This window comes from Canis lupus, chromosome 11 (genome assembly GCF_048164855.1).
Source record: "Canis lupus baileyi chromosome 11, mCanLup2.hap1, whole genome shotgun sequence".
NCBI lineage: Eukaryota > Metazoa > Chordata > Mammalia > Carnivora > Canidae > Canis > Canis lupus.
The window spans coordinates 3,888,664-3,913,452 of NC_132848.1; the positions used below are offsets into that span (position 1 = coordinate 3,888,664).

General features: G+C 49.3%; 2 protein-coding genes across 13 annotated transcripts; one reads left to right on the top strand and one right to left on the bottom strand.

The window, feature by feature from the left end:
* Window positions 1–153: 153 nt before the first annotated feature.
* METTL1 (methyltransferase 1, tRNA methylguanosine) lies at window positions 154–3,501 on the bottom strand. 5 transcript variants are annotated; one of them, XM_072843009.1, is made up of 7 exons: window positions 3,330–3,501; window positions 2,532–2,695; window positions 1,231–1,415; window positions 1,015–1,128; window positions 795–896; window positions 578–647; window positions 154–330 (listed from the first exon to the last, which is right to left on the bottom strand). In XM_072843009.1, the coding sequence occupies exons 1-7, from the start codon at window positions 3,452–3,454 to the stop codon at window positions 245–247; spliced, it is 846 nt and encodes a 281-aa protein (XP_072699110.1). In that variant the 5' UTR covers window positions 3,455–3,501; the 3' UTR covers window positions 154–244. The 5 variants fall into 5 exon arrangements, with proteins under 5 accessions (XP_072699110.1, XP_072699113.1, XP_072699112.1 ...); XM_072843012.1 differs by having other exon boundaries at window positions 154–336; window positions 534–647; window positions 3,330–3,500; XM_072843011.1 differs by having other exon boundaries at window positions 154–647; window positions 1,231–1,391; window positions 3,330–3,500.
* On the top strand, window positions 3,438–24,186 carry LOC140642428 (EEF1A lysine methyltransferase 3). Of its 8 annotated transcripts, XM_072842999.1 has the most exons (7): window positions 3,438–3,737; window positions 4,003–4,125; window positions 12,939–13,106; window positions 13,982–14,110; window positions 15,283–15,405; window positions 21,778–21,865; window positions 23,614–24,186. In XM_072842999.1, exons 1-7 carry the CDS (start codon window positions 3,453–3,455, stop codon window positions 24,018–24,020), a joined length of 1,323 nt encoding a protein of 440 aa, XP_072699100.1. In that variant the 5' UTR covers window positions 3,438–3,452; the 3' UTR covers window positions 24,021–24,186. The 8 variants fall into 8 exon arrangements, with proteins under 8 accessions (XP_072699100.1, XP_072699103.1, XP_072699102.1 ...); XM_072843002.1 differs by lacking the exon at window positions 15,283–15,405; XM_072843001.1 differs by lacking the exon at window positions 4,003–4,125.
* The last annotated feature ends 603 nt before the right edge of the window (window positions 24,187–24,789 follow it).

Here is a 24,789-nt window from a genome sequence, read left to right on the forward strand (position 1 = left end):
CCCAAGTCAAGTCTCAGGCAGGGAGAGGGTGCGGGGGATGGGAGAAGGCACGTGATACATGCTCTAGCCTTTCCTGAGAAACAGCAGCACGGGCATGTGCACACGTATACATGTTATCCCCAGGACTGCAAAGTAAACACAATGGACAGGCGGTTTGAGTCTAGCAAGCAGTTTAGATGGACAGTGGAGACCTGCGTTCCTCATTCCAGCTGAGGAGGAGAGATCCCAGAAGGAGAAGGGGGTGCTAAGGGAGAGCAAGACCCCACATCCTTCCAAACATCCCTTTTGGTCCAAGGTCTGCTGACCCTCCTACGTAGCTTCTTCTGCTTTCTGTTGGTGGTAGAGGGGCAAGAAGGTGAGAGGTCGGGGTAGTTGTGAATCCCAGGCTTCTGCCCTGGGCAGTTCCCCAACTTCTTTGAAAGACTGTCGCCTCTTGGCCCTGGCAGCTCAGCTGGGAAGGTCCAGGGGTCACGCTAAGGCAAGGCAGGCCGGCAGTGGCCAAGAGGGGTGGGACTGGGGGTCATTGCCTGGAGGGTGGGATCCTGTATTCTTCGAAAGATGGCTGGGAAATTCTTGCCTCCGTTGCGTAAGACTTTCTTTCCTTCCTCAGTTGAGGTGCCCAGATGTTCCACAATGGGGTCTTCACTCTGAGGAAAGGAAGAGTCCAATAAGTCCTTGCCCTTGGCCCTGAGACCCCCATCCGATCCTTCTGGCACTGAGCTGGGTTCAAAGAATACAGAACCGCACTGGGAAAGGCCTGCGTCCTCGCCACTTCCCTCAGGCCCCCTACTTACCAGCTCCTCCAAGGGCACACGCTCAAACAGGGGGTGCCTTTCGAAATGGGTGCACATCCAGTCATGCAGCTCCAGCACGTCAGTTATGGTATACACCAGCCCCTGCGTAGGCAAACGCACCCTAGACACTGCGCTGCACGCAGTGGAGCAGGGGTCCCCAAGGCACCCCTGAAGCCTCTGCGCACATGCTCACCCTGCCCTCCCTCCCGCCCCGGCTCACCCCGACTCCAAGCACGTAGGCATACTCTGCCAGCAGCGTGGGACTGATGATTCGCCACTTGTGCTTCGTCCGCTTGAAATGTGGGTCAGGGAAGAGGAAGAACATCTTCGTCAGCTGTAGACAGATACACAGACGTGCATCGAGGCATCGATGGGGCTGAGAGCCCGGCTTCAACGCCCCACCTGCCCTCCAGCCCGCCCCAGGGCCCCTCCCCACCTGGCCCTTGCGGAAGAAGTTGGGAAGGTGTTTCATGGCATTGCTACGGAGACAAGCAATGTTCTGGAAGCCACCTCCAGGAGCGGCTCGAAGGGCCCGAATCCGGTCTTGTACGTAGTCTGAGACCTTCACCCGGATCTCCAGGCCCAGAATCAGTGTATCTGGGAACAACGGTGACAGTTCCACTGGACACAGAAATGGGAATGGAATCGTCAACCTCACATTTGCAGGAAGTGGAAAGGCGTTGACAGAGGAAAGGAAGCATCCTTTGGCAACGACCAAAATCAGGAAGGGCAAGTGTGGACAGAGATCCCTCTACGGTGGTCCTCTGCTGGAGGAGAGGGTTAAGGTTAGGGTCCGGCTGAGATCCCAAGACTGTCACCTGGACTGGAAGTGGGAGGGCCTGGGAACACATGTACGTGGCAAGTGCTTTGACGTTTTCAGTGTTTCCACACATTGCCTCAGTCCTCCTAATGCTCTGCGCTAAGTTGATAAAATGAGGATACGAGGTCGGAAATGCCCAAGGTCACAGGGCTGAGAGGCAGAACTGGAACTTGAACCAAGGTTTTCTGTCCCCGGGGTACCATGCTTTTCCTCTCTCTGTCATGCTGTTACCTCTATGGGAAGATCTAAAAATAGAGACATGCGGATCCCTGGGTGCGCCTGCCTTTGGCCCAGGGCGCGATCCTGGAGACCCGGCATCGAATCCCACGTCGGCTCCCGGTGCATGGAGCCTGCTTCTCCTTCTGCCTATGTCTCTGCCTCTCTCTCTCTCTGTGACTATCATAAATAAATAAATAATAAAAAAATTTAAAATAGAGACATGGCCTGACACATGCTGGGACCACACAGACAATAAAAGAGGAACTTGAAAACACGAGTAGACCGCAGAAACAATGGGTTCTGGTGAAGAAGGGGGGAGGGGAAGGAAGGTGGTGGAATCCCTCAGAAGGACAGTTCAGGATCACTGGCTACAGTGACTAATCTCTGACGCTAGTGCTGACCAGCTCACTGACCCGGGACCTCGCAGGTGAAATGGCTCAAGTAGGGGCTGAGGCCAGGGGTGGGACCAGACAGGACAACCCACGTTCTAAGAGGCATTTGAGACAACACCCTCCCTTCTTCAGGACAAAGGCCACAGACCCAGAGTACAGGGAAGGCAGAGGCTCTCCGCACTGATGTCACAGCGCTGGTGTCTGGTCCGAAGGGGAAAGGCCAACTCCGGCCCCCACCAAACCTGCTGAGGTAGCAGGACCTAGACACTGCCTGTCCCTGCCCCTGAGAAAAGGCCAGAGTGTTACCTAACAGGCCACCATAGCCACAGCCTATGTCTGCAAACTCCACTTGAGCCTGGGCTCGCTTTTCTTTCTTATCCTTTGGGTCATCGTGGGTCTTGTTTTGAGTCAGTGGAGCGAAGAACTCTGGGTATAGCTCAGACCAGTCCATCTCCTCAGGCTTCACGGGGCTATTGGAGAGAAGACACGAGAGACACGAGAAGGTTGGTCAGGACATTGCAGAAGCTGTTCTACATGTGTGGGGGCGGATGTTTAAGGGTGGGAGGTATAAATGGGAAGAATGTTTCTCAAAAATCCTGTAACAGTGGGTCCTGTGGTCTCCAGGACACACAGTGGAAAGCACCCTTAACGCCCGTGTGAATCACAGGCCATCATGCGGCTCATGACGCTGGCCTGCCCATCTCCATGCCTAGGAGCGGATGGGGCAGCCCTCCTTCTGGGGTAACGAGCTCCCCTCCCCCACAGGCGGGGGCCTCGCCCTGCTTATGTGCTTGCTCTGTGGGGAGACGACGGACTGAGGCGCGGGCAGGATTTGTGTATGTTTGTCTCTTTAGTAAATCCGATCGCCGAGGCTGAAAGGCGGCCACGACGTCCCGCCGGCGTCGCTCCAGTCTCGGTTCCCGGCTCTTCCCGACCCGGGGCGGAACGCCACGCCCCCTCCCTCCCCTCCAACTGCGCCCTCCGCCAAGGCTGACGTCACCCAGCCGGCCCGCCCCGGTCCGCCCGACACCCTGCCCGCCGGCCCGGCACAACCGCCCTCCCAGGCCCCGCCCCGCCCCGCCCCTCCCCGCCCGGCTCACTCACTAGCGCAGCGTGTGGTCAGCCATGGGGTTGGAGTGCGCACGTTGCCGATAGTAGCGCTTCTGGGGCTGCGGGGCCTCGGCTCCTGCCCCGTCCCCCGCCGCGCCCCCCGTCTCCGCTCCCGCCATGATCCCCAGCCCCGGGTTCTCCTCCGAACCCACGTGGAGGCCGAGGCCCGAGGCGCACGATGATGACGCACCCCGGCACGTTGGGGGCGGACCCCGCCTCTTAAAGACCCAGGAGTGCGTTCGGCCTGCGGGGCGGGGGCGGGGCCGGGGCGGGAGGGCGCCTCCGCGGCGCGGGTCCCCAGTGGGCTGCCAAGGCCCGACCGGGCACCGTGCCGCTTCCGTCGGCGCGCTTCCGCGTGGTCTGCGCTGCTGTCCTAGTCGCAGGCACCTGTGCACCCCGCAGGTGAGGGGCCCCCGGGGCCCGCTTCCTATAGCCAGCCCCTCACTCGTCTCCCCCGTCCCCCGGGCCCGCCCCGCGCGGTCCGAGGGGGGCCGGGAGCGGGAGGGGCGGCTCCTCATCCCACCTCCAGGAAGCCGGACTCGGGGAGGCGGGGCCCGGAGCCGCGGGCCGGGGGTGCGGGCGCTGGCGGCGGGGCCGGGGCGCGCTCGGCCGGATGGCGGCCCCTGGTCCGGAGCGGGAGTCCGAGCCCGAGGCCGTGTTCCCGCAGGAAGTCGGGCTCTTCGCGGACTCTTACTCGGAAAAGAGCCGGTTCTGTTTCTGTGGGCACGTGCTGAGCATCACACAGAACTTCGGGGCCCGCCTGGGGGTGGCGGCGCGCGTGTGGGACGCGGTGAGGCGCGGGCGGAGCTGGTGGGGGGTCCCGGGCGGGGCGGGGGCGGGGGCCGGGCGGGGCGGGGCGGGGGCCGGGCGGGCGGAGCGGCCCCGGGCCCTCGCTGCGCCGTAGGGAGCCGGCCCCGCCACGGTGTCTCTCTCTCCCTTTTGACCCCCCGTAGGCTCTGAGCCTCTGCAACTATTTTGAAAGTCAAAATGTGGACTTCCGAGGCAAGAAAGTGATCGAGCTGGGAGCAGGGACGGGCATCGTGGGGATCCTGGCGGCGCTGCAGGGTGCGTGGGCAGCCCGGGCGGTGGCCACGTGTCGCTCCCGCGCTTCTTGGGAGCGGGGAGTGGTTCGGGACCGGACCAGTGGCTTGAACGAACCGTGTGCCTGCGAGTGCGTGCGCGTGCGCGAGCGCTTCCTCCGTGCCCTAGAAAACACCCGTGGGGTCCGATTTGGGGGCAGGCCTTAGTAAAAGGAGCTTTTTCTATCTTTTCGCGCTTTTTTTTTTTTTCCTGCCTTTTTGCTCTTTGTGGTTTCATGGACAATGCTGTCCCTTAAAACCGCCTTTGCTTTCAGCATGGTACTTTGTAAAAACGCATCTTTGGGGGCGTTCTGTAGGGGGCGCAATCTGCATGTACGAAATCTGAGGAGCGCTTTATAACTTTATTATGAAAACAATTTTCGATTTTTATCGAATGCTTTTGAATGCTTGGGAGAAATAAGCTGGAGTTCTTGAGGTCTGGGGTGTGCTTTGTCGGGCTAATGGGGCTAGAAATTAAGCACCGAATACTTGGGAAAGGAAAAAGTAAGGACAATTTTGCTTCTTTGGTGGAGGATCCAGAATTACAAAGGAAACTCTTTCTCAATTTATAATCTAATGGGCAGGCAAAACCTCACACCCAAAACATTCATTTGAAACCCTTATGATGTCATCTCCTTAGTAATGCAAATGTCTTTGTTCCTGAGAACACAGCTAGGTCACATTCAGGGAAGTCTTCCCAGAGGCAGGCATTCATTTTTCTATTCATTCAATCAATATCTATTTGGCGTCTTCTATCATGCCGGGTATTGGGATACAACAGTGACTAAGACACATTTCCTGTTCCTAAGGAGCTTATGGTCTAGCGGGGGAAGGTGGGGGAAGATGTTACAGTACTGGAATTATGGTGTTGTATACACAGAGCCAGTGGACGTCCTCTGGCTGTGTCTCCCCTGACTCCCTGGGAATTCAAGAAGCAGCTCTGTCAGATGAGAAGGTGAACAAACACAGCAGGCTCATAAAGAACGAAGGAAGTGTTAAAAAGCAATTTTCCACAAAGGATGAGTGGAGGAGAGGTGTGCAGTTATGCTAAAACGGGAGAAAAGCGTGTAATGTGGTTGGGAACACCTACCTGCATTTGCTCAAAGACCTCCTTTGCCTCCCTATTCAGATGCCAAGTAAGAAATCTGGGTGTCATCTTGCCCCTTGCCCTCTCCCGGTCACATCCTGGCAGTCAGACTTGTGGATCATACGTCTTTAACATTTCCCCACTTGTCTGCTCCTCTTCCTACCATCTCTGGTTCAGGCCACTGCTCGCTCTTTTCTTTCTTTCTTTCTTTCTTTCTTTCTTTCTTTCTTTCTTTCTTTCTTTCTTCCTTTCTTCCTTTCTTCCTTTCTTCCTTTCTTCCTTTCTTCCTTTCTTCCTTTCTTTTCTTTCTTTTCTTTCTTTCTTTCTTTCTTTCTTTCTTTCTTATGATTTATTTATTCATTCCTGTTAGACATAGAGAGAGAGAGGCAGAGATACAGGCAGAGGGAGAAGCAGGCTCCATGCCGGGAGCCCGACGCGGGACTCCATCCTGGGACTCCAGGATCATGCCCTGGGCCAAAGGCAGGCGCCAAACCGCTGAGCCACCCAGGAATCCCCTCACTGCTCTTTCTTCCCTGAGTTTTCATAAGTGTCTTCTAGCTTTCCCATAGGAAGGTTAGCATGTGGAATCTAGATCTTGTGATCTTCCTGCGCCTGGGCTGTTTCTCCTTCAGGCTTTCCCATCTCAGTTAATCACACCACTGTCTATGCAGTGGGAAACCTAGATATCACCTTTGACGTGTCCCTTTTTCTCACTCCCATATCCATTAGTCAAGTCCTACTGATGATGTTTTCTCCTAAAAACCTCTTAAATCTCACTTTTTTTTTTTCCCATTGACACCGATGGCTCCCCAGTCCATACCACCGCTGTCACTCTCCGCCGACTACATCCAGGCAAAGTTGTCTTCTTGCTTTGACTTCTTGCCCCCACATTGACCTCTACCCACTCCTGTGCAGCAGAGTGATCTTTTCAAAGTGCAATTGTAATCACCTCTCCCTCCCATCATCCACTTGTGCTTTCCAGATCAAGCCAATACCTTTAGCGTGGCCTCCAAGGTCCTGCCTCCCTCTCTGGCCTCTTTCTGTGCCTCTGCCTCCCTTCCTGTACTCTTCATGCTCTCTGTCAGTGCTTCAAGTCTGGATGTTTCCATCCATGGAGTCTCCCCACAGACTGTATGTCTGGAATCCTTGGGCCACCTTGTTAATTCATACGCATCCTTCAGCGCTCAGCTCAAACATCACTTCCAGGGGAAGGCCACCTCCAGGCTAGCTTAGGCCCTCCTAGTATATAAACCACCGTGCTGACTGGTTTCATTTTGAATGTGACGAACCTTAGGTGGGTCCTTAAGTGCTGCCCAGCTAGTCTGTTACACCTTCCTTGTCCACATATTCCTCCACTCTCCTAAACATGTTTCTTACCTTCTTGCCCTTCAAACCTCTAAATGCCTCCTCTCCTGTCTTCACCCTCAGCTGATGACTTTGTTCCCCATCTCTTCTGATTGCTTCTATTTTCTTATAGAAAATGCTCACACATTCCTATTGGAATGTTTACTCACCTCACTCACTGTTTCAAGGGCTTTCTCTTCTGCTACCATGGATAAACACCGTGATCCCACCTAAGGTCAAGCCCTCCACTTGTTACAAGACCCCAAACCTTCTCATCTACTTAAAGACATTGTTCCAGCAGACCCCCTCCCCATCCCCACTCCCCCCTGCATTATCACCTTTTCCTTTTCTCTGGAACATTCTATATAGGCACACACACATCTATATACATCTATAAATACACTATATTTTCTCTTAGAAAAAACTCTTGGCCCTACATTTTTTTTTTTAAGGATCTTTATTTATTTATTTATGAGAGACACAGAGAGGCAGAGACATAGGCAGGAGAAGCAAGTTCCCAGGAAGGGAGCCCAATGCGGAACTCGATCCCAGACCCCGGGATCATGACTTGAACTGAAGGTAGATGCTCAACCACTGAGCCACCCAGGTGTCCTGGTCCTACATATTCTTTTAGTTACCACTGATTTCTCTGTTCTGCTTTACAACAAAACTCAAAAGAGTAATCCTCATCGTCTGGTAGTACCTGCCTTACTCTTCTTCCCTCAATCTTTTCCCCATTTCCATCCTCAGTTGCAGCAGTCAAAGTGGTGAGCTGCATTTCCAGCTCCATCTTGGTAAGTACAGGAATCAGTTATGAGCCCACTCGACTTGACTTTGCAGCATTTGACTCTCCCTCCTCCTTGAAATGCTTCATTTCCAGGATACCACACTTTTGCTTTCTGCCTACCTCACTGGCATTCTTTCCAATCTCCTCTCTTGGTTCGTTTCGTTTCATTTTGACAACTGGAAGTTTGAGTGCCCCAGGGCCCCAGAGTGGTCCTTAGACCCCTTCCCTTTTCTGTCTACCCTCACTCCCAAGCAATCCCATCACCTTATGGCTTTAAATCCCCTTTCTATGCTCATGACCCCATAACTCTCCCATTTCCATCTCCAGATTTGTTGGTGGAACCACCTACCTACCCGATACCTTCATGTGGTTGTCTGATGGGCATGTCACACTTAGAAAGGAACTCATGATCTTCTTGTCCAGTCCTGTACCTCCTACAGCCTTCCTCCTCCGGAGTAAATAACAATTCGGTCTTCTAGTTGGGCCAAACCTCTTGGGAGACATTCTCAACATCTCCCTCTCTAGTACTTCATGTCCCGTCTGTCAGCAAATCCTGTTAACTGTACCTTCAAAATCATTTTGGATTTTGGCATTTCTTAGATGTGGCTACTGCCCTGGTTCAATTGAGCATCACCTCTCCCCTGGGTCACTGTAGCTGCCTCCTAACTGGGCTCTTTGCATCTGACCTCGCCACCATGCAGTCCTTTCTCGTCACAGCAGCCAGAATGATCCTTTTACTGATTTGTTCATTTTAAGATTCTAGTTATTCATGAGAGACACAGAGAGAAAGGCAGAGACATAGGCAGAGAGAGAAGCAGGCTCCCTGCGGGGAGCCTGATGTGGGACTTGATCCCAGGACTCGGGATCACGACCTGAGCCAAAGGCAAACACACAACCACTGAGCCACCCAGGTGCTTCTCCTTTGTTTATTTTAAAGATTTTTACTTATTTAGGGATCCCTGGGTGGCGCAGCGGTTTGGCGCCTGCCTTTGGCCCAGGGCGCGATCCTGGAGACCCGGGATCGAATCCCACATCAGGCTCCCGGTGCATGGAGCCTGCTTCTCCCTCTGCCTATGTCTCTGCCTCTCTCTCTCTCTGTGTGACTATCATAAATAAATAAAAATTAAAAAAAAAAAAAAAAAAGATTTTTACTTATTTAGAGAGGAGGGGGAGGGAGAGAGCATCTCAAGCAGACTGCTCCAGCCACTGGTCTTCCTAACCTTTTTCAGACCTGCTGACACACTCCTGCCTCAAGGTCTTTGTACTCGTTGGTCTCTTAGCCTGTACCTCGTTGGTACATTTAGCCTGAGTGGTCCACATGGTTTGCTGCATCATTTCCTTCAGGTCTTTGCCCAAACATAATCTGTTTAGTGAGGCTCTTCCTAACCACTCAATGTAAAATTACATTCCCTGCCCCGTCCCTGAAGCAATTCTTATCCCCCTTCTCTGCTTAATGCTTCACCATAGCATTGGATGTACAGTGTATTTCCTTTTATTTGTTGCCCCCCCCTTTTTTTTTTTTAATTTTATTTATTTATTTATTTATGATAGCCACAGAGAGAGAGAGAGGGGCAGAGACACAGGCAGAGGGAGAAGCAGGCTCCATGCACCGGGGGCCCGACGTGGGACTCAATCCCGGGTCTCCAGGATCGCGCCCTGGGCCGAAGGCAGGCGCCAAACCGCTGTGCCACCCAGGGATCCCCCCTTTTTTTTTTTTTATCACTAGACCATAATCCTTGTGAGTGGAGGGATTGTCTGATTGGTTCACTGCTATATTCTCAGCACCTGGCATATAGGCAGATAATAAATATGAATGAATTCTTGGTACCTTTTGTTTCTTTTTCTTTTTTCTTTTTTTTTTTTACCTCCTGTTTCTGTAGTAGTCGTCCTGATTACGATGAGTTTTGCAGTGCCTAGTGTGCCTCTACTTCTCTGATAAAACTCATGGAAGGCTGAGGTTTTGTCTTGCTCACTACTGTACTGCCAGAACTTAGTAGGTGCTCAGTACATATATTTCTTGCATGAATGAAGCATTCCGAGGTGCTAATCTGATTATCTGCTTCCATCTATTAAAACCTACCACCCTCAGGATCAAGCCTGAGTCTCTTCAGCATGTCATTATTATTCTCCGGTCTTGACATTTTTCTCCTCCTTTCCACATCCTCTAAGAGTCAGTCTTCCTCGAATATGCCATGCTCTCGCCCCCGGGCCTTTGTACTTTCTGTTCTCTGCTTGGAAAGCTCCACCTAACTAACTCCTACTTGTCCTTTAAGGCTTGCTGAGGCCATGTCTTCTGGGAAGCTTTCCAGACCCACAAAGTTTGGTTTGGGTCGGTAGGGGCTGGGTGCACAGCTCATCTCCAGCTTGGTCCTGCCCAGGCTTCTGCTGATACCTGATGGTTGTGTGTTGGGCAGAGAGGTTGCAGATTAGCCCAGAGAGAATGTTGATGCTGTTGAACTTAGAATAATGAAAACAACAGTGGGTGAGATGGTGGTTAGGGTAACTAAAAGCCACGGTGCGCACTTTGGGCTGTAAAAACACTGTTCTCTAGGCCCTGCGGTCTCTGGACCTTCTGGGTAGGAGCCGAGACCCCTTGGTTGGTCCCTCTGACTTGCATTTCTCCTCCTTCCTCTCTCTCAGGGGGGGATGTTACCATCACTGACCTGCCCCTGGCCCTAGAGCAGATCCAGGGCAACGTCCAGGCCAATGTGCCGGCTGGAGGCCGGGCCCAGGTCCGCGCCTTGTCCTGGGGGATTGACCAGCATGTCTTCCCTGGAGACTATGACCTGGTGCTGGGGGCTGATATCGTGTACCTGGAGCCCACCTTCCCACTGCTGCTGGGCACCCTCCAACATCTATGCGGGCCCCATGGCACCATCTATCTGGCCTCCAAGATGAGAGAGGAGCACGGGACAGAGAGCTTCTTTCAGCACCTCCTGCCCCAACATTTCCAACTGGAGCTGGCCCAGCGGGATGAGGATGAGAATGTCAACATCTATAGGGCCAGGCACAGGGAACCAAGACCTGCTTGACATCACCTTTCTGCTCCTCTGAACTCCTTGTCCTAGGAAAGGAACTGCTCTGTATCTCCAAAGCCACAAACACGAGGAAGAAGAGTATGGGTTTCCCTTGCCTTTCCCTTTCCTCCTTCCCTCTCTGTTCCCCCAGATACTCTTGGGCAGGTGCAGGAAAGTGCCTGCTTGTTGGGAATCTTAGAGCACTAGGATAGAGCACAAAAGAAGTTCCCAATTCCTGTTCTCAGAGGAGGAAGATAGGAAAGGTGTCCAGGATTTTTAGGGGTAGGGGTGGCAAATGGGAGGTGAGAACAGTGGCTGCAGAGAGACTGGCCCTGAACCCTTCCAGTCCTGCTGTTGTTTTTCTATATAGAATGGACTCTTTTTTTCCCTGCTAGATTCTCATGGAGTTTTTTTTAAAGGGAAGGAAGGTCATCTCTGCATCCAAAGAACTCAGGCTTTTGCTGGGGGGTTAGAGAGGAAGAAACCTCAGGCCACCCACTTCTTGCTTCTGGAGGCAGAATCTGGTGTGACCATGGCTCTAACTGGGGCAAGTCCTCCCTGCCCGGAAGCTGGGACAGGCAGCAGAGCTGTCCTTTGGGCTACAGCTTCTTTATCCTTTTTTGGAGCTGGAGCCATGATCACCAAGTACTAGGTTCTTCTCATCTTTGAGTTTTCTTTAGGTTTCCAGGCCCTGTTGGTCCTTCCTTACTAGTGTTTTGTCTTTCACCTCTTTTCTCTTCCCACTGTAGGGCTTGGGGCTCTCTTTACTCCTTGGGCCACATATCTCTTCCTCTGGACTCCTGGCCTCCATTCTCTCTCCTTTAAGCCATTTATCAAACTCTTTTGATCTTCCAAAATCAGCTCTGACCAGCTTCTGTTGCCTACTGCAAGAGTAAAGCTCCTTGGCTTGGTACTCAGTCTATCCCATGTGATCCCAAATGACCCTTCTATTTCATTTTCAACTGGTTTCCTACATGTATTGCAACCTCTGGACAAATTCCAAATGTCTACTCTTTGTTCCCTATTTCCACACCCAAATTGCCCTGTTTTCTTCATTCTTTTTGATGATTCCCTGCCTGGAAGAGCTCTTTCTACCTCTCAAAATCTTTATTACTCTTAGCCGCTTTCCTGAAGAAAGCTTTTACGGAGCCTCCTGTTTTTTTTTTTTTTTTTTTTTTTTATTTATGATAGTCACAGAGAGAGAGAGAGGCAGAGACACAGGCAGAGGGAGAAGCAGGCTCCATGCACCGGGAGCCAGACGTGGGATTCGATCCCGGGTCTCCAGGATCGCGCCCTGGGCCAGAGGCAGGCGCCAAACCGCTGCGCCACCCAGGGATCCCTGAGCCTCCTGTTTGGATGTGATTTCTCTCTCCCTGGAGACCCTTTCACTGGTCATCTTAGGGCCTTACTCGGCTTGCATGGTACCGGTCTGTCCCCTACTTCTCACCCCTAGACTACCGGGAAGGGCAGGGGTGTGGCTCACGCCTTCCTAGTGCTCTGAGGCCTACAGCGGGTCGACGTGCCACCCATACTTTGCTTGGTCAGCGACTAGCCCCGGGGTCTGGTGAAAGGGCTCCCCCCCCCCCCTGCCTGCCCCGCGGCCTTTGGCCACATTCCTGAACCCACCCGCCCACCCGCCGGGGCCGCCGAGAGTCCCAAATGGATGACGACTGTGAAACAGGACTGGAAATAAAGGAACGTGAAGTGTGTCCGCGTGCCTCGGAGCGTTATTTCGCGACCCCCGTGCCCCGTGGCCTCCGTTATTCACCTGCGGGCGGGGCGGGGCGGGGCGGTGGCGGCGGGGCGGGGCGGGCGGCGGGGCGGTGCGTGTGCCCGCCCGGCCGGCAGGTGGCGCCGTCCGCGCCTGGCGCTGGCGCCGGAGCTCTGGCCCCGCCGCCGCGCCGTAGCCGGTGTCCTCGCGCGCGGGCCGCGGACATGTCGCTCCTGCGGCCCTGGCGCCTCTTCGCGGCCGCGCGGGGCTGCTCGGTGAGGGGCCTGGGCCCCGGCCCCGCGCCTTCGTCCTGGGACTTCCCGGTGCGCTCGGGACGCAGCCCCCGTCCCCTCCTCCCTCCCCATCCCCCCCGCCCCGGGAGCCCCGGGTCTCCTAGGGCGGCCTCCCTGCGCGCTGCCCCGCCCGGGCTTCCCGCGGCGCCCGGCCTTACCCCCATCCCCCCCTCCCCCGTTCCCGCCCCATCCCCTCCGTCCCCCCTCTCCGTCCCCCCCCCCGGGGCTCCCCCCATCCCGCTCCCCGCGGCGCGGGCGGCTCAGGCGTTTCCTCCTCCCCCGCAGGCCGGGCCCCCCCCGCCGCCGCCTCGGCCGCGCCCCTTCCACGCGGGTCCATGGCTGTGGTCGTCGGCCCCGAGCAAGGACGCCCTCGTGAAGCTGCGGCGAAGAACAGGCTACTCCTTTGTAAACTGCAAGAAGGCTCTGGAGGCCTGCGGCGGGGATCTCAAGCAGGTGGGGGGCGGGGGCCGGGGCGACCTCAGGGGCGGGGACGTGCTGCCCAGGGACCCTAACCCAGAACCCTGGGCAGCATCCTTTTTTTTTTTTTTTTTTTTTTAAGATTTTATCTATTCAGGAGAGACGCAGAGGGAGAAGCAGGCTCCACGCAGGGAGCCCGACGTGGGACTCGGTCCCGGGTCTCCAGGGTCGCGCCCTGGGCCGAAGCCGGCGCTAAACTGCTGAGCCACCCGGGCTGCCCCTATTTTTAAAGATTTTTATTTATTCATTCATGAGAGACCCAGAGAGAGAGGCAGGCTCCCCGCTGGCCCCAATGGCTGACAGACCCCAGGATCCCGGCCTGAGCCCAAGGCCTGAGCCCAAGGCTCGGCCACCCAGGCGCCCCTCGGGGTAGGATGCACACGTAAGTGCCGACCTCACCCTTTGACTCCGAAGCAGTTGACCAGGATCCCGTGGGTAACACTCTTCCAAAAACCACTGCTCTGCTGTTTGCTGGTGCTTGGAGCCCAAGGCCTTGTGTGAACCTTGGGAGCCTCACGCACCAGGACTCACACTGTGGTGCTCTCACACTAACCCTGTGATCTTGGACACTTTGATCTTTCAGAGTCACGTTGTTCTTGTCTGTACATAATAAAAAAAAAAATACTGCTGTCTGCTCCATAGGGTTGTTGTGAAGATTAAATTTATCCGAAGCATCAGGCACAATGCCTGGTATTTGGCGTTCAGTGGTAGGCTGCCAGTAAACGATAGACTGCTTTAGTTTCCGTTATAGGATTGACGAGAAACAGAATTAGGGAACCTGAACATATTTTAGAACCCCATTCAGTTCTAAATTCTGTGAGTTTGTCATCTGCCCTGTTTTCAATTTATAGGCAGAGAGCTGGCTGCACAAGCAGGCCCAGAAGGAAGGCTGGAGCAGAGCTGCCAAACTCCACGGCAGGAAGACTAAAGAAGGCCTGATTGGGCTGCTTCAGGATGGAAACGCAACCGTGTTGGTAGAGGTGAGCTGTCAGGATTCCAGATAAATCAGCTGCCCTTTGGGTGGAGAGCTGTGTGCTAGACCCTTCGTAGCCTTAAAGAAGAGGTGTTTGCGAAGTGCACACGGTTGTTGGGAGAAAACTGGTGAGACCACGGTTATTGTGAGCTCACTTAAGTATAGGAGTGGCTGGGTGTGTTGGCTGTTAAAGGCCTAGAAAGTCAGAAATGTTACAGATACCCCCACGTTTCAAAAGTTCATGTTACGCACTTTGCTTTTACAAAAGACCTACAATCATACGCCTGTTTTTGTTTTTTGTTAAATCCAAAGAGTACTTTTCACTTTTATGAAAAAAAAAGGCAAAAAGTGAAAATAGCAGTTAGTGTTGGTTTTGCACTGATTCATTGTAGAGGCAGGGGGCACCCTCGCAGCAGGAGTTGCCCCCCCCAACTACTCTCCGCATCTCAGCATCAAGCCGCCATAGCTTTGAACTTTGTGAGCATCTGTGCTTTCCGTTGATTTATTTAGTACATCAATTTGTTTTGTACATCCATTTCCATATAAGTTAATGGTAATTGATTTTTCACTTTATGCCATTTTGGCTTACAAAAGGTTTCATAGGAACACCGTACGTTCAGATAGTGGGGCAAACCTGTACTTCTCAGTGGGAGTCTCCTGCAGCCTTATACCTCGTCACTGATTGTTTCCTGGAACAGTTAGATTTTAAAGGTAGGAATTCTATTAATTAGTCGATGGATAGTGTGTAGCTGTTTTAGAGGAGGTGTAGGGGCCTCAATTGCTGAAGAATCAGATGTGGGTTAGTATAGAGTGAGAAAGGGAGATAAGCAGGCTGACTGCAAAAGTGGTTTGGTGTTGGAGGAGTCCGGAGAACGAGGTAGTGATGGCCCACAGCTACGGGCAAGTGGTAAAGGTGTAATGGCTCCATGGGACATTAGGGAACCATCTTTTGAATATGGGGGTCAGTTGCTAACTCATTGGCACAGCAGGAATCACCCCATTGAGTTTCTGGCCTCAAGCTAGGAGAGGAACTGCAGCCTTAAAATTCGAGGGTCATTTATGTCTGTTTTGTTGAGTCTGAAGCTTCTTCTGTAATACCTCGGTTTACTCTGATTTTAAGGCACTTTTGCAAACTGTCCAGAAGCAGCTTATACAGCAACATCAATTTGTTCCCGCCAGGTAAACTGTGAGACAGATTTTGTTTCCAGAAATTTAAAATTTCAACAGTTGGTCCAGCAAGTCGCCCTGGGAACCTTGTTGCATTGTCAGAACCTAAAGGATCAACTCTCCACATACAGTAAAGTGAGTTTTGGGATTGTCTCTCAACGTGCTGGATTTACACACACACTCCTTTCACAGGGTCTTTGCTATTTACTTTTTTTCCACACATTCTCATATCTCACTCCCTTACTTCATGTTCCTGCATAAATATTATCTCTTTGGAGACGGGTAGCCTTCCTGTTGCACTATCCCCTTATTTTGTTTCATTTAAAGATTTTTGTTATAATTCTATATTTTATGTTTTTACTTATTCGTATGTTGTTTAATCTCCCCAAAGAATGTGAGCTTCATGAGGCAGAGATTTTGTCTTTTCACTACTGTGTCTCTGGTGAAAGAGGAGTGGGCCTAGCATTTGGTTGGGGGTCATTAAATCTGATGAATGAAAGAATGAAGGACAGTGCGGTAGAGCCTGTCAAATAAGATGAAGCTTTATTCTTTTCTAAAGACTTAACTCGTGGGGCACCTCGGCGGCTCCAGTGGTTGAACATCTGCCTTTGGCTTAGGATGTGATCCCGGGGTCCTGGGATTGAATCCCACATCAGGCTCCTCGAAGGGAGGGGAGGAAGACTCCCAAGCCGACTCCCCACTGAATGCAGAGCCCTATGCTGGACTGCACATAGGGGGCTCAGTGTGGGGCTTGATCCCACAACATGACCTGAGCTGAAATAAGTGTCAGAAACTTAACCAACTGAGCCACCCAGGCGCCCAATCAGGTGAAGCTTTGTATTCAGAAATCTAGAATGGCCTGAGGGAAGGAGTTCTTTTTTCTTTTTCTTTTTCTTTCTTTTTTTTTTTTAAGGAAAGAAATTCTAAATACATCTATTGGAGAAGGTAGAATTTAGGAGAATAAGCGTGTTTTTGTCCATAGGAGGACCAGGATGGAATTATATCAGTGTACCTTTGATTCACCCTTACTGTCAACAGTTATTTTGTGTTTAGTACCACCTCTTTCCTCCAGTTTATCCTTCTCTTGAGAGTTTGTGGAAAATGTTAATTATTACTGACATTAGGGATGCCTGGGTAACTCAGTGGTTGAGTTGGCTCAGGTTGTGAGCCTGGGTCCTGGGATCGAGTCCCACTTTGGCTTCCTGCAGGGAGGCTGCTTCTCCCTCTGCCTGTGTCTCTGCCTCTCTCTGTGTGTCTCTCATGAATAAAAAAATAAAAGAATCTTAAAAAAATTATTACTGGCATTAAATAGTCATTATATGGAAAACCATGTGAAGAATGTTTTTTAGAATTGTGTTGAACAGATGAGCCACTTGAACTAGAAGTTCTATTTTCCTTCCTTCCTTGGTAAACTCTACCCTCAAAGTGGGGCTCAAACTCACGACCCCAAGAACAAGAGTCACATGCTCTGCGACTGAGCCTGCCAGGCACACCGCGAGGTTCTGATCCTGACTTTGCGAGGAACTCTATTTGTCACCCAGAGCCATTCACTTACTTTACTCTGTGTTTCATTATCAGTACAAGAAATTTTGGTTTTCTTTAGCTTTATTTATTTTTTTCCCTTTTGATCTTTAATTTTTTTTAACTTTTATTTTGAAAAAAATTCGAACTTACAGAAAAGGTTCCCATTGTTCGGCGATAAGTTACATTGTACTTTTATTTAGATTCATAGTTTTTTTTTTTTTTTTTTTTAGATTCATAGTTTGTTAGCATTTTGACTCATTTGCTTTATCACTTTTTTACATACCTATATTATCATTACTGTTTTATTTTATTTTACTTTATTCTTAAGTAATCTTTACATCCAGTGTGGGGCTAGAACTCAACTCCAGGATCAAGAGTTGCATGCTCAACCAACTAAGTCAGCCAGGCGTCTTATCACTATTTAAAAAAAAAATTCTGTAAGTGTGTTGCAGACATCAGGACCCTTTTTCCCTTGAATGTTTATCTCCTAAAAACAACATTCTCTTGTGTAACTACAGTACAGTAATCACATTTAAGAATTTTGACACTGATAAAATATTTTATATAGTATATATGCCATATTTTGTCAGCTAGCACTTCTTTTTTTTTTTTTTTTTTTTTTTTTATAAAGATTTTATTTATTCATCCATGAGAATGCACAGAGGGGAGAGAGAGAGAGAGGCAGAGAGAGAAGCAGGCTCCATGCACCGGGAGCCCGACGTGGGATTCGATCCCGGGTCTCCAGGATCGTGCCCTGGGCCAAAGGCAGGCGCCAAACCGCTGCGCCACCCAGGGATCCCTCAGCTAGCACTTCTGATCCAGAATCCAGTCCAGTATTGTGTGTTGCAACTACTTACCATGTCTCTTTAGTCTCTTTTCTGTATTCCTCAACCTTTATTTGTCTTTCATTACATTGACCTTTTTTTTTTATTTATTTTTTATTTATTTATTTTTTTTTTTAAATTTTTATTTATTTATGATAGTCACACAAAGAGAGAGAGAGAGAGGCAGAGACACAGGCAGAGGGAGAAGCAGGCTCCATGCACCGGGAGCCCGACGTGGGATTCGATCCCGGGTCTCCAGGATCGCGCCCTGGGCCAAAGGCAGGCGCCAAACCGCTGCGCCACCCAGGGATCCCTGACCTTTTTTTTTTTAAAGATTTTATTTATTTATTCATGAGAGACACAGAGAGAGAGAGAGAGAGAGGCAGAGACACAGGCAGAGGGAGAAGCAGGCTCCATGCAGGGAGCCCAATGTGGGACTCGATCCTGGGTCTCCAGGATCACGCCCCGGGCTGAAGGCAAGCGCTAAACTGCTGAGCCACCCAGGGATCCCCACCTTAAAAAAAAAAAAAAAAAAAGATTCTTCTATTTTTAAATAATCTCCACACCCACGGTGGGGCTTGAATTTACAGTCCTGAGATCAAGAGTTGCATGCTCTCCTTGACTGAGCCAACCAAGCACCTGGCATTGACATTTTTTTGAAGAGTATAGGACAGTATTGTAGAAGGTCTTTTAACTTGGGTTTGTCTGATGCTCCTTCATAGTTAGACTCAGAGTGTGGGTTTTTTAGCATGGATATTAAATAAATTATCCTGTATTTTTTTCAGAATATCACATCAGGAGGCATGTAATGACTGTTGGTCCCATTATCGGTGATGTTAATTTTTATTTTTTTTATTTTTATTTTTATTTTTATTTTTTTTTATTTTTATTTTTTTTTTTTAAAGATTTTATTTATTTATTCATGATAGTCACAGAGAGAGAGAGAGAGGCAGAGACACAGGCAGAGGGAGAAGCAGGCTCCATGCACCGGGAGCCCGATGTGGGATTCGATCCTGGGTCTCCAGGATCGCGCCCTGGGCCAAAGGCAGGCGCCAAACCGCTGCGCCACCCAGGGATCCCTAATTTTTAAAGATTTTATTTATTTATTTATTTTTAAAGATTTTATTTATTAATGAGAGACACAGAGAGAGAGGCAGAGACATAGGCAGAGGGAGAAGCAGGCTCCCTCTTGGGAGCCCGATGCCAGACTCTATCCTGGGACACTGCTATCATGCCTGGAGCCAAAGGCAGATGCCCAATCAGTGAGCCACCCAGGTATCCCCAAAATTTTATTTATTTTAGAGAGCGGGAGAGTGAGATTGAGCATGTCCCCGAGTGAGTGGGAGAGGGACAGAGGAGGAATCTCAAGCAGACTCTGCACTTAGCGTGGAGCCCGACCTGGGCCTCGATTCCCCCAACCCCAAGATCATGACCTGAGTGGAAATCAAGAGTTGGATCCTCAACTGACTGAGTCACCCCCACGCACCTGATAATGTTAATTTTTGATCTCTTCTTGGTTAGGGCAGAATCTTCCAGGTTTCTCCACTGTAAAGTTATTCTGTTCCTCTTTGTAACTAACAAGTAATCTATATGGGAGATTGAGACTGTGTAATGTCCAGTTCCCCAAAAGACTTTTACCTGAAGGTATTAGCATCCATCCATGACTCTTGTCAGGATCTGCTATTACTTTGAGAGTTGCATGATGGTTATCTTTCTCAGTCTTATAATTTCTTTTACATGTATTAGTTTTATTAGTTGACATTCTACTGTAAGAAAGACTTCTCTACTCCCTATGTTAGTACTTTACTTAGTACGCATTAACTCATGGATACTTTATACAGTGTGTTATAATTATATAATCTATTTTTTAAAAGATTTTATTGATTTATTTGACAGAAAGAGAGAGAGAGTGCACAAGCAGGAGAGTGGTAGAGGGTGGGGAGAAGCAAGCTCCCCACTGAGCAAGGAGCCTGACATGGGGCCCGATCCCAGCACCCCGGGACCACGACCTGAGCCAAAAGGCAGAGAAGCCAAAGGCAGAGGCCACCCAGGCGCCCCTATAATCCATTATTCAATTTGATGCTCAAATTATACCTGGATTTGGCCAGTGTAAGCTGGCTCTGTTGACTTTTTGGAATGTATTTATTATTTTCAAGTATTTTCTTACTTTTTGGCATAACGAGATACTCTGGGCCTATGTCATACTTTCCTTGCCCTACCTGTGGAATTAGCCACTTTTCCAAGGAGTCCTGATCCTTTTTAACGGGGGGAATAGTTTTTAGAAACCTAGATCCTTGCATTAAATATGCTTATTTCTACTGAGACGTCATTGCTGCTTGCTCTTTCAGCAGACAGATGCAGGAAGTGTGTGTGTGTGTGTGTGTGTGTGTGTGTGTGTGTGTGTGTGTTTCATTTCTAATCCTGCACACAGGGTTCTTCTTTTCCTTCCCCCATTCTATATTTATGTCTTCTTTACTCACTAGTATGCTGGCTCTTAGCAATTTTAGTGATTACGTATTTTCTCACTGTTCTAATACAACACTGAATTGTTTTAGTGACTATACTTGACCACTGCAAATAACAAACCTATAAAGGAGTTCAAGATTTCTTTGGTGTCCTTTTTGTCTTTACATTGTAGTTATATGGTCAAAGGACTATATTGAAAGTTACTTGGATTAGTTTTTCCCCCCTTCCGTGAAGTTGCATTATTCATATGAAATACAGTTAGAGTCTTATGTTTCTGTGTAGTTAATTTTGGTTTTACCTCCAAATTCTCGATAATCTAATTTTGAATATGTAAAACATTAAAATTCTGAAAATTAAAGCTGTAACATGCATACACAGATGTCTCACTCCTTCTCCTTTCTACCTTATTCTTGTCCACTCCTGTAGATAACCAGTTTCATTGGTTTTGGGTATCTTTTAAGTCGTTTTGCAAAAATAGCATATTTATATAAATACTTTTTTTTTACTTCTTTTTTTTTTAATTAAAAAATTCTTTGTAAAGATTTTATTTGATAGATTGAGCACACATGAGAGAACAAAAGTGGCAGAGAGGGCCAGAGGGAGAGAGAAGCAGACTCCCTGAGTAGGGAGCCTGATGTGGGACCAGATCCCAGGACCCCAAGATCATGGCTTGAGCTGAAGTCAGACACTCAACTGACTGAGCCACTCAGGCCTTTTTTTTTTTTTTTTAAGATTTATTAGAGAGAGAGTATGTGTGTGCACAGGGGGAAGGTACAAAGGCAGAAGGAGAGAGAGAATCTCCAGCGGACTCCCCGCTGAGTACACAGCCTGATGCAGGCGCCCCTATAGATGTACTCTTTTAATTTGCTTTTTTCACTTAATGTAACCTGGCAATACTCTGTAGCAGCTCAAGCACATCTTTCTTTGTTTTCCTTTTCCCAACAGTGTAGTTTTCCATTATATGGCTGTGCCATGGTCTGTTTATTCAGCCAGTCTTTCAGTTCTAACATTTTATGATTGTTTGAAAATACTGTTCCTGATTTCTAGGAAACTACAGTTCAAGAAGTTAGGCGGGATGATGGGATTGAGATGGAATTGTGGGTGGTGTAGTGGTAGGATAAAATACTCATAAAATAAAATGCAGCTGTTATCAATATGTAACATCTTTGTCTTAATGAAAACAGTCATTTAGGGGCACCTCAGCGGAGAGCCTGCTTGAGATTCTCTTCCTCTCCCTTTGCCCCCGCCCTCTGCAGGCATGCACATGCGTGTGCTTGCTCACTCACTCCCTCAAATAAGGAAGAGAGAACGAGAAAGAAAGAAAGGAAAAAAGAAAAGAAAGAAAGAAAAATCTTTTTTTTTAAATTTTTTTTTTTCAATTTTTATTTATTTATGATAGTCACAGAGAGAGAGAGAGAGAGAGGCAGAGACATAGGCCGAGGGAGAAGCAGGCTCCATGCACCGGGAGCCTGACGTGGGATTCGATCCCGGGTCTCCAGGATCGCGCCCTGGGCCAAAGGCAGGCGCCAAACCGCTGCGCCACCCAGGGATCCTGAAAGAAAGAAAAATCTTAAACCCAAAAAATGTATACTTGATGGTCTTAAATCGTTTTTTGAGGAATATACTTTTTGCCTAGTCTCTTGGTAATTCAAGTAGGACAGAACTGATTTGTTCGGTTCCTTTGTGCACTTAGGGCTTCTTGAATTCCTCTGAGCTCTCTGAACTTCCGGCTGGGCCTGAGAAAGAAGGCTGCCTCAAGGATCAGCTAGCCTTAGCAATAGGTGAGTATTTGTAAGGATGGGGGGAACTGGGAGTTAGGAACTGGCCCTCCTGGGATCTTTGATAATCCTCCGCACCTAGGTCAAGAATTGCAGGCTCATGTACCCGCAAGGATCGGACAGTATGAACGTGAGGAGTGGGCTCTGTGGTGCGTTAGACACAAGTGAGCAGTGGGTACCCTGAAAAGCTCACCCTCTGCTGAAAGAAATGGTTACCAAGCTCTAGCCAGTTGTTACTTTGGGGTCCCAGCATTGTCAGATTTTTAAATTCCTTTAAAAGAATTTAGCTTTATGTGTAAAAACTTCAGTTTTTAGATGTTTGTAGCTAATTAAAATCATTTCAGCACTCTGCAGGCTGACCAAGCAAAACATGTCTTTAGGCAGGGATTGCCTTTGACCTTCCAGTTGACACCACCCTGTACGCTGTGGGAGACATAGTACAGCACAAGTCATCCCACCTTCTTTATAAAGGGACCCAGGAATATTTGGAGCTTCATGTGTAGGATTTGATCTCTTTTTAGAAAAATCTCATCCTGAATTTGTGAAGGTTTATTCATTAAGAACCCCTGGCTACAGGAACCACATTCCAGATCATTGTGCCACAACTACTGGGGATTTTGCTCTCTTCCTACGTGTCCTTGATGGAAGGAGGGAAGTAGGACTGGGTGGGAGCTTGCTGGGAATTTATTGCTCATCTGATGTTTCCAGTCAAGACATCAATTCTGTTTTTATCAGATTATCGTGAAGTATGTATGATGTTTGAGTGAGTCATAGCTGAGAAACCAGGCAGACAGCTGTGAATGAGACTTATTAAGAAATTCTGGAAGAGCTGGGTATTGCAGCCTTGTCATTTTCTGAGAATTAACAATTGTTTAGATGCTTTGAGTTGTTTTAAGATTTCTTTTGATTTCTGGATATCTGGATTTTCTAGATATAACTATGGTTAATGCAGGGATATTTACCCAGATCCCTTTTGGGGTCCCCTAACCCCTTTCCTACCTTTTGGCTTATTTGGACCTATGTTAGAGAGGATGGCATCCTGAGATCGGGAAAACTGGAATTTGTTTTGTTTTGTTTTTTAAAGTATTCGTGAGAAGAATTTAGCTTTGAGAGACACAGGCAGAGGGAGAAGCAGGCTCGGTGTAGGGAGCCCGATGTGGGACTCGATCCCGGGTCTCTAGGATCACGCCCTGGGCCAAAGGCAGCGCTGAACCGCTGAGCCACCCGGGCTGCCCTCTAAGCCTAAGATTAACATAGTAACAATTGCCAGCATTTGAGTGCCACCATGTGCTAGATAATGTAATGAGTCCTCTTACATATGTTACTTTGTCTCCTAAAAACCCTGCTTTCAGGTTATTTTAAGTGATACCATCTCCATGTTATGGAGGAGGAAAGAAAGCTTGATAAATTCATAAGTGGGGTTATGTCATGAAGTCACTTACTGCCAGTAAGGTGCAGAACGGACACGTGAGTCCAGGCTCTGTGTGACATCACAGCCTGTGTTTTTAAATACTAGTGTGGCACGTTGTTGGTGTTCCATAAAGATATTCATTATTTCTCCTACCCATACCCTCTCCTCCCACATACCTTTTTCTTCTTTAAACTGCAAACGGTATCTCTCCATCTTACAGCGTATCCACAGTGTAAATGCAGAGCACCGTCTCCCAGACTCAGCCACCTCTATGCATATTTTGGTACTATGACATGCGTCATATTCTGGAAGTGTGTTACTTGTTTTTGCTTTTTTATAGGGAAACTGGGAGAAAACATGACTCTTAAACGAGCTGCATGGGTGAAGGTGCCAGCTGGGTTCTATGTTGGCTCCTATGTCCATGGAGCAATGCACAGCTCCTCCCTCCACAACCTGGAGCTCGGGAAGTATGGGGCCCTGGTGGTCTGCGAGACATCTGAGCGCAAAGCAAGCCTGGAAGACCTTGGCCGCCGCCTTGGGCAGCATGTGGTGGGCATGGCCCCTCTCTCTGTTGGCTCTTTGGATGATGAGCCTGGGGGAGAGGCGGAAACCAAGATGCTGTCCCAGCCATACTTGCTGGATCCCTCCATCACATTGGGACAGTATGTGCAGCCTCAAGGGGTGTCCGTAGTAGACTTTGTGCGGTTTGAATGTGGAGAAGGTGAAGAGGCAGCAGAAACCGAATAGGTTCCGGAGACTTGGCCCAGGAGATGTTTATTCTTTGCTCTGGACATCATTCCGAGAAGTTATTTCCTCAGCCTCTACAAACCCAGAATTTGTTTTTCATTGGAGTTTATAATGCAATGATATCCTCAGTGGGAAGAGTCATTAAATAAAATTGCTATATAATAAAGAGTGTAGAATCTCTTCCTTGCTTGTGTAATGCTGGGTTTAGCTCTTTTGCGCCTTGTGACCAGCTGTAGGAAACAGCAGGCAGGCCGTATGGAGGTGGCCGACGGGGTCTGAGAGAGCAGGCATGAGCAGTTGTGCTGTTGCTTACCGATTTATCATGGTACCCCTAAAATTTCTACCTCAGTTTCTCTGTGACCCAGCACTCCTATTCTGCTTTCACTTTGGGGTGCTTCGGGCTGTGCTGCTCTCCTGGAACTTCCCCAGTTACATTACTTGGGCCACACGGATTCCTTGGGAATTGTTGACTCAAACTTCGAGTCGTCTGGAAAATGTGGTTCATTTGTTGATGTCTGTAGCGTGCTTTGATGCTCTCTGCAGTGTACACGCTGGTTCTGGCCTCATGACTGAAATTAATAACACATGGCCCTGTTTCTCTTTTGGATGACGGGGTGGAGGTGGGTGGGGCCTGAGGTTTCCTGGACAGCTGTGAGGCACATTTTGGCATTGTTGTGCCAGAAACAGGTCTCACCGGTGGCCCAGTTATCCAGAGAACTCACTCAGCAGGGCCTCTTAACTACCCCAGTACAGAGACGTTTCTCCCAAT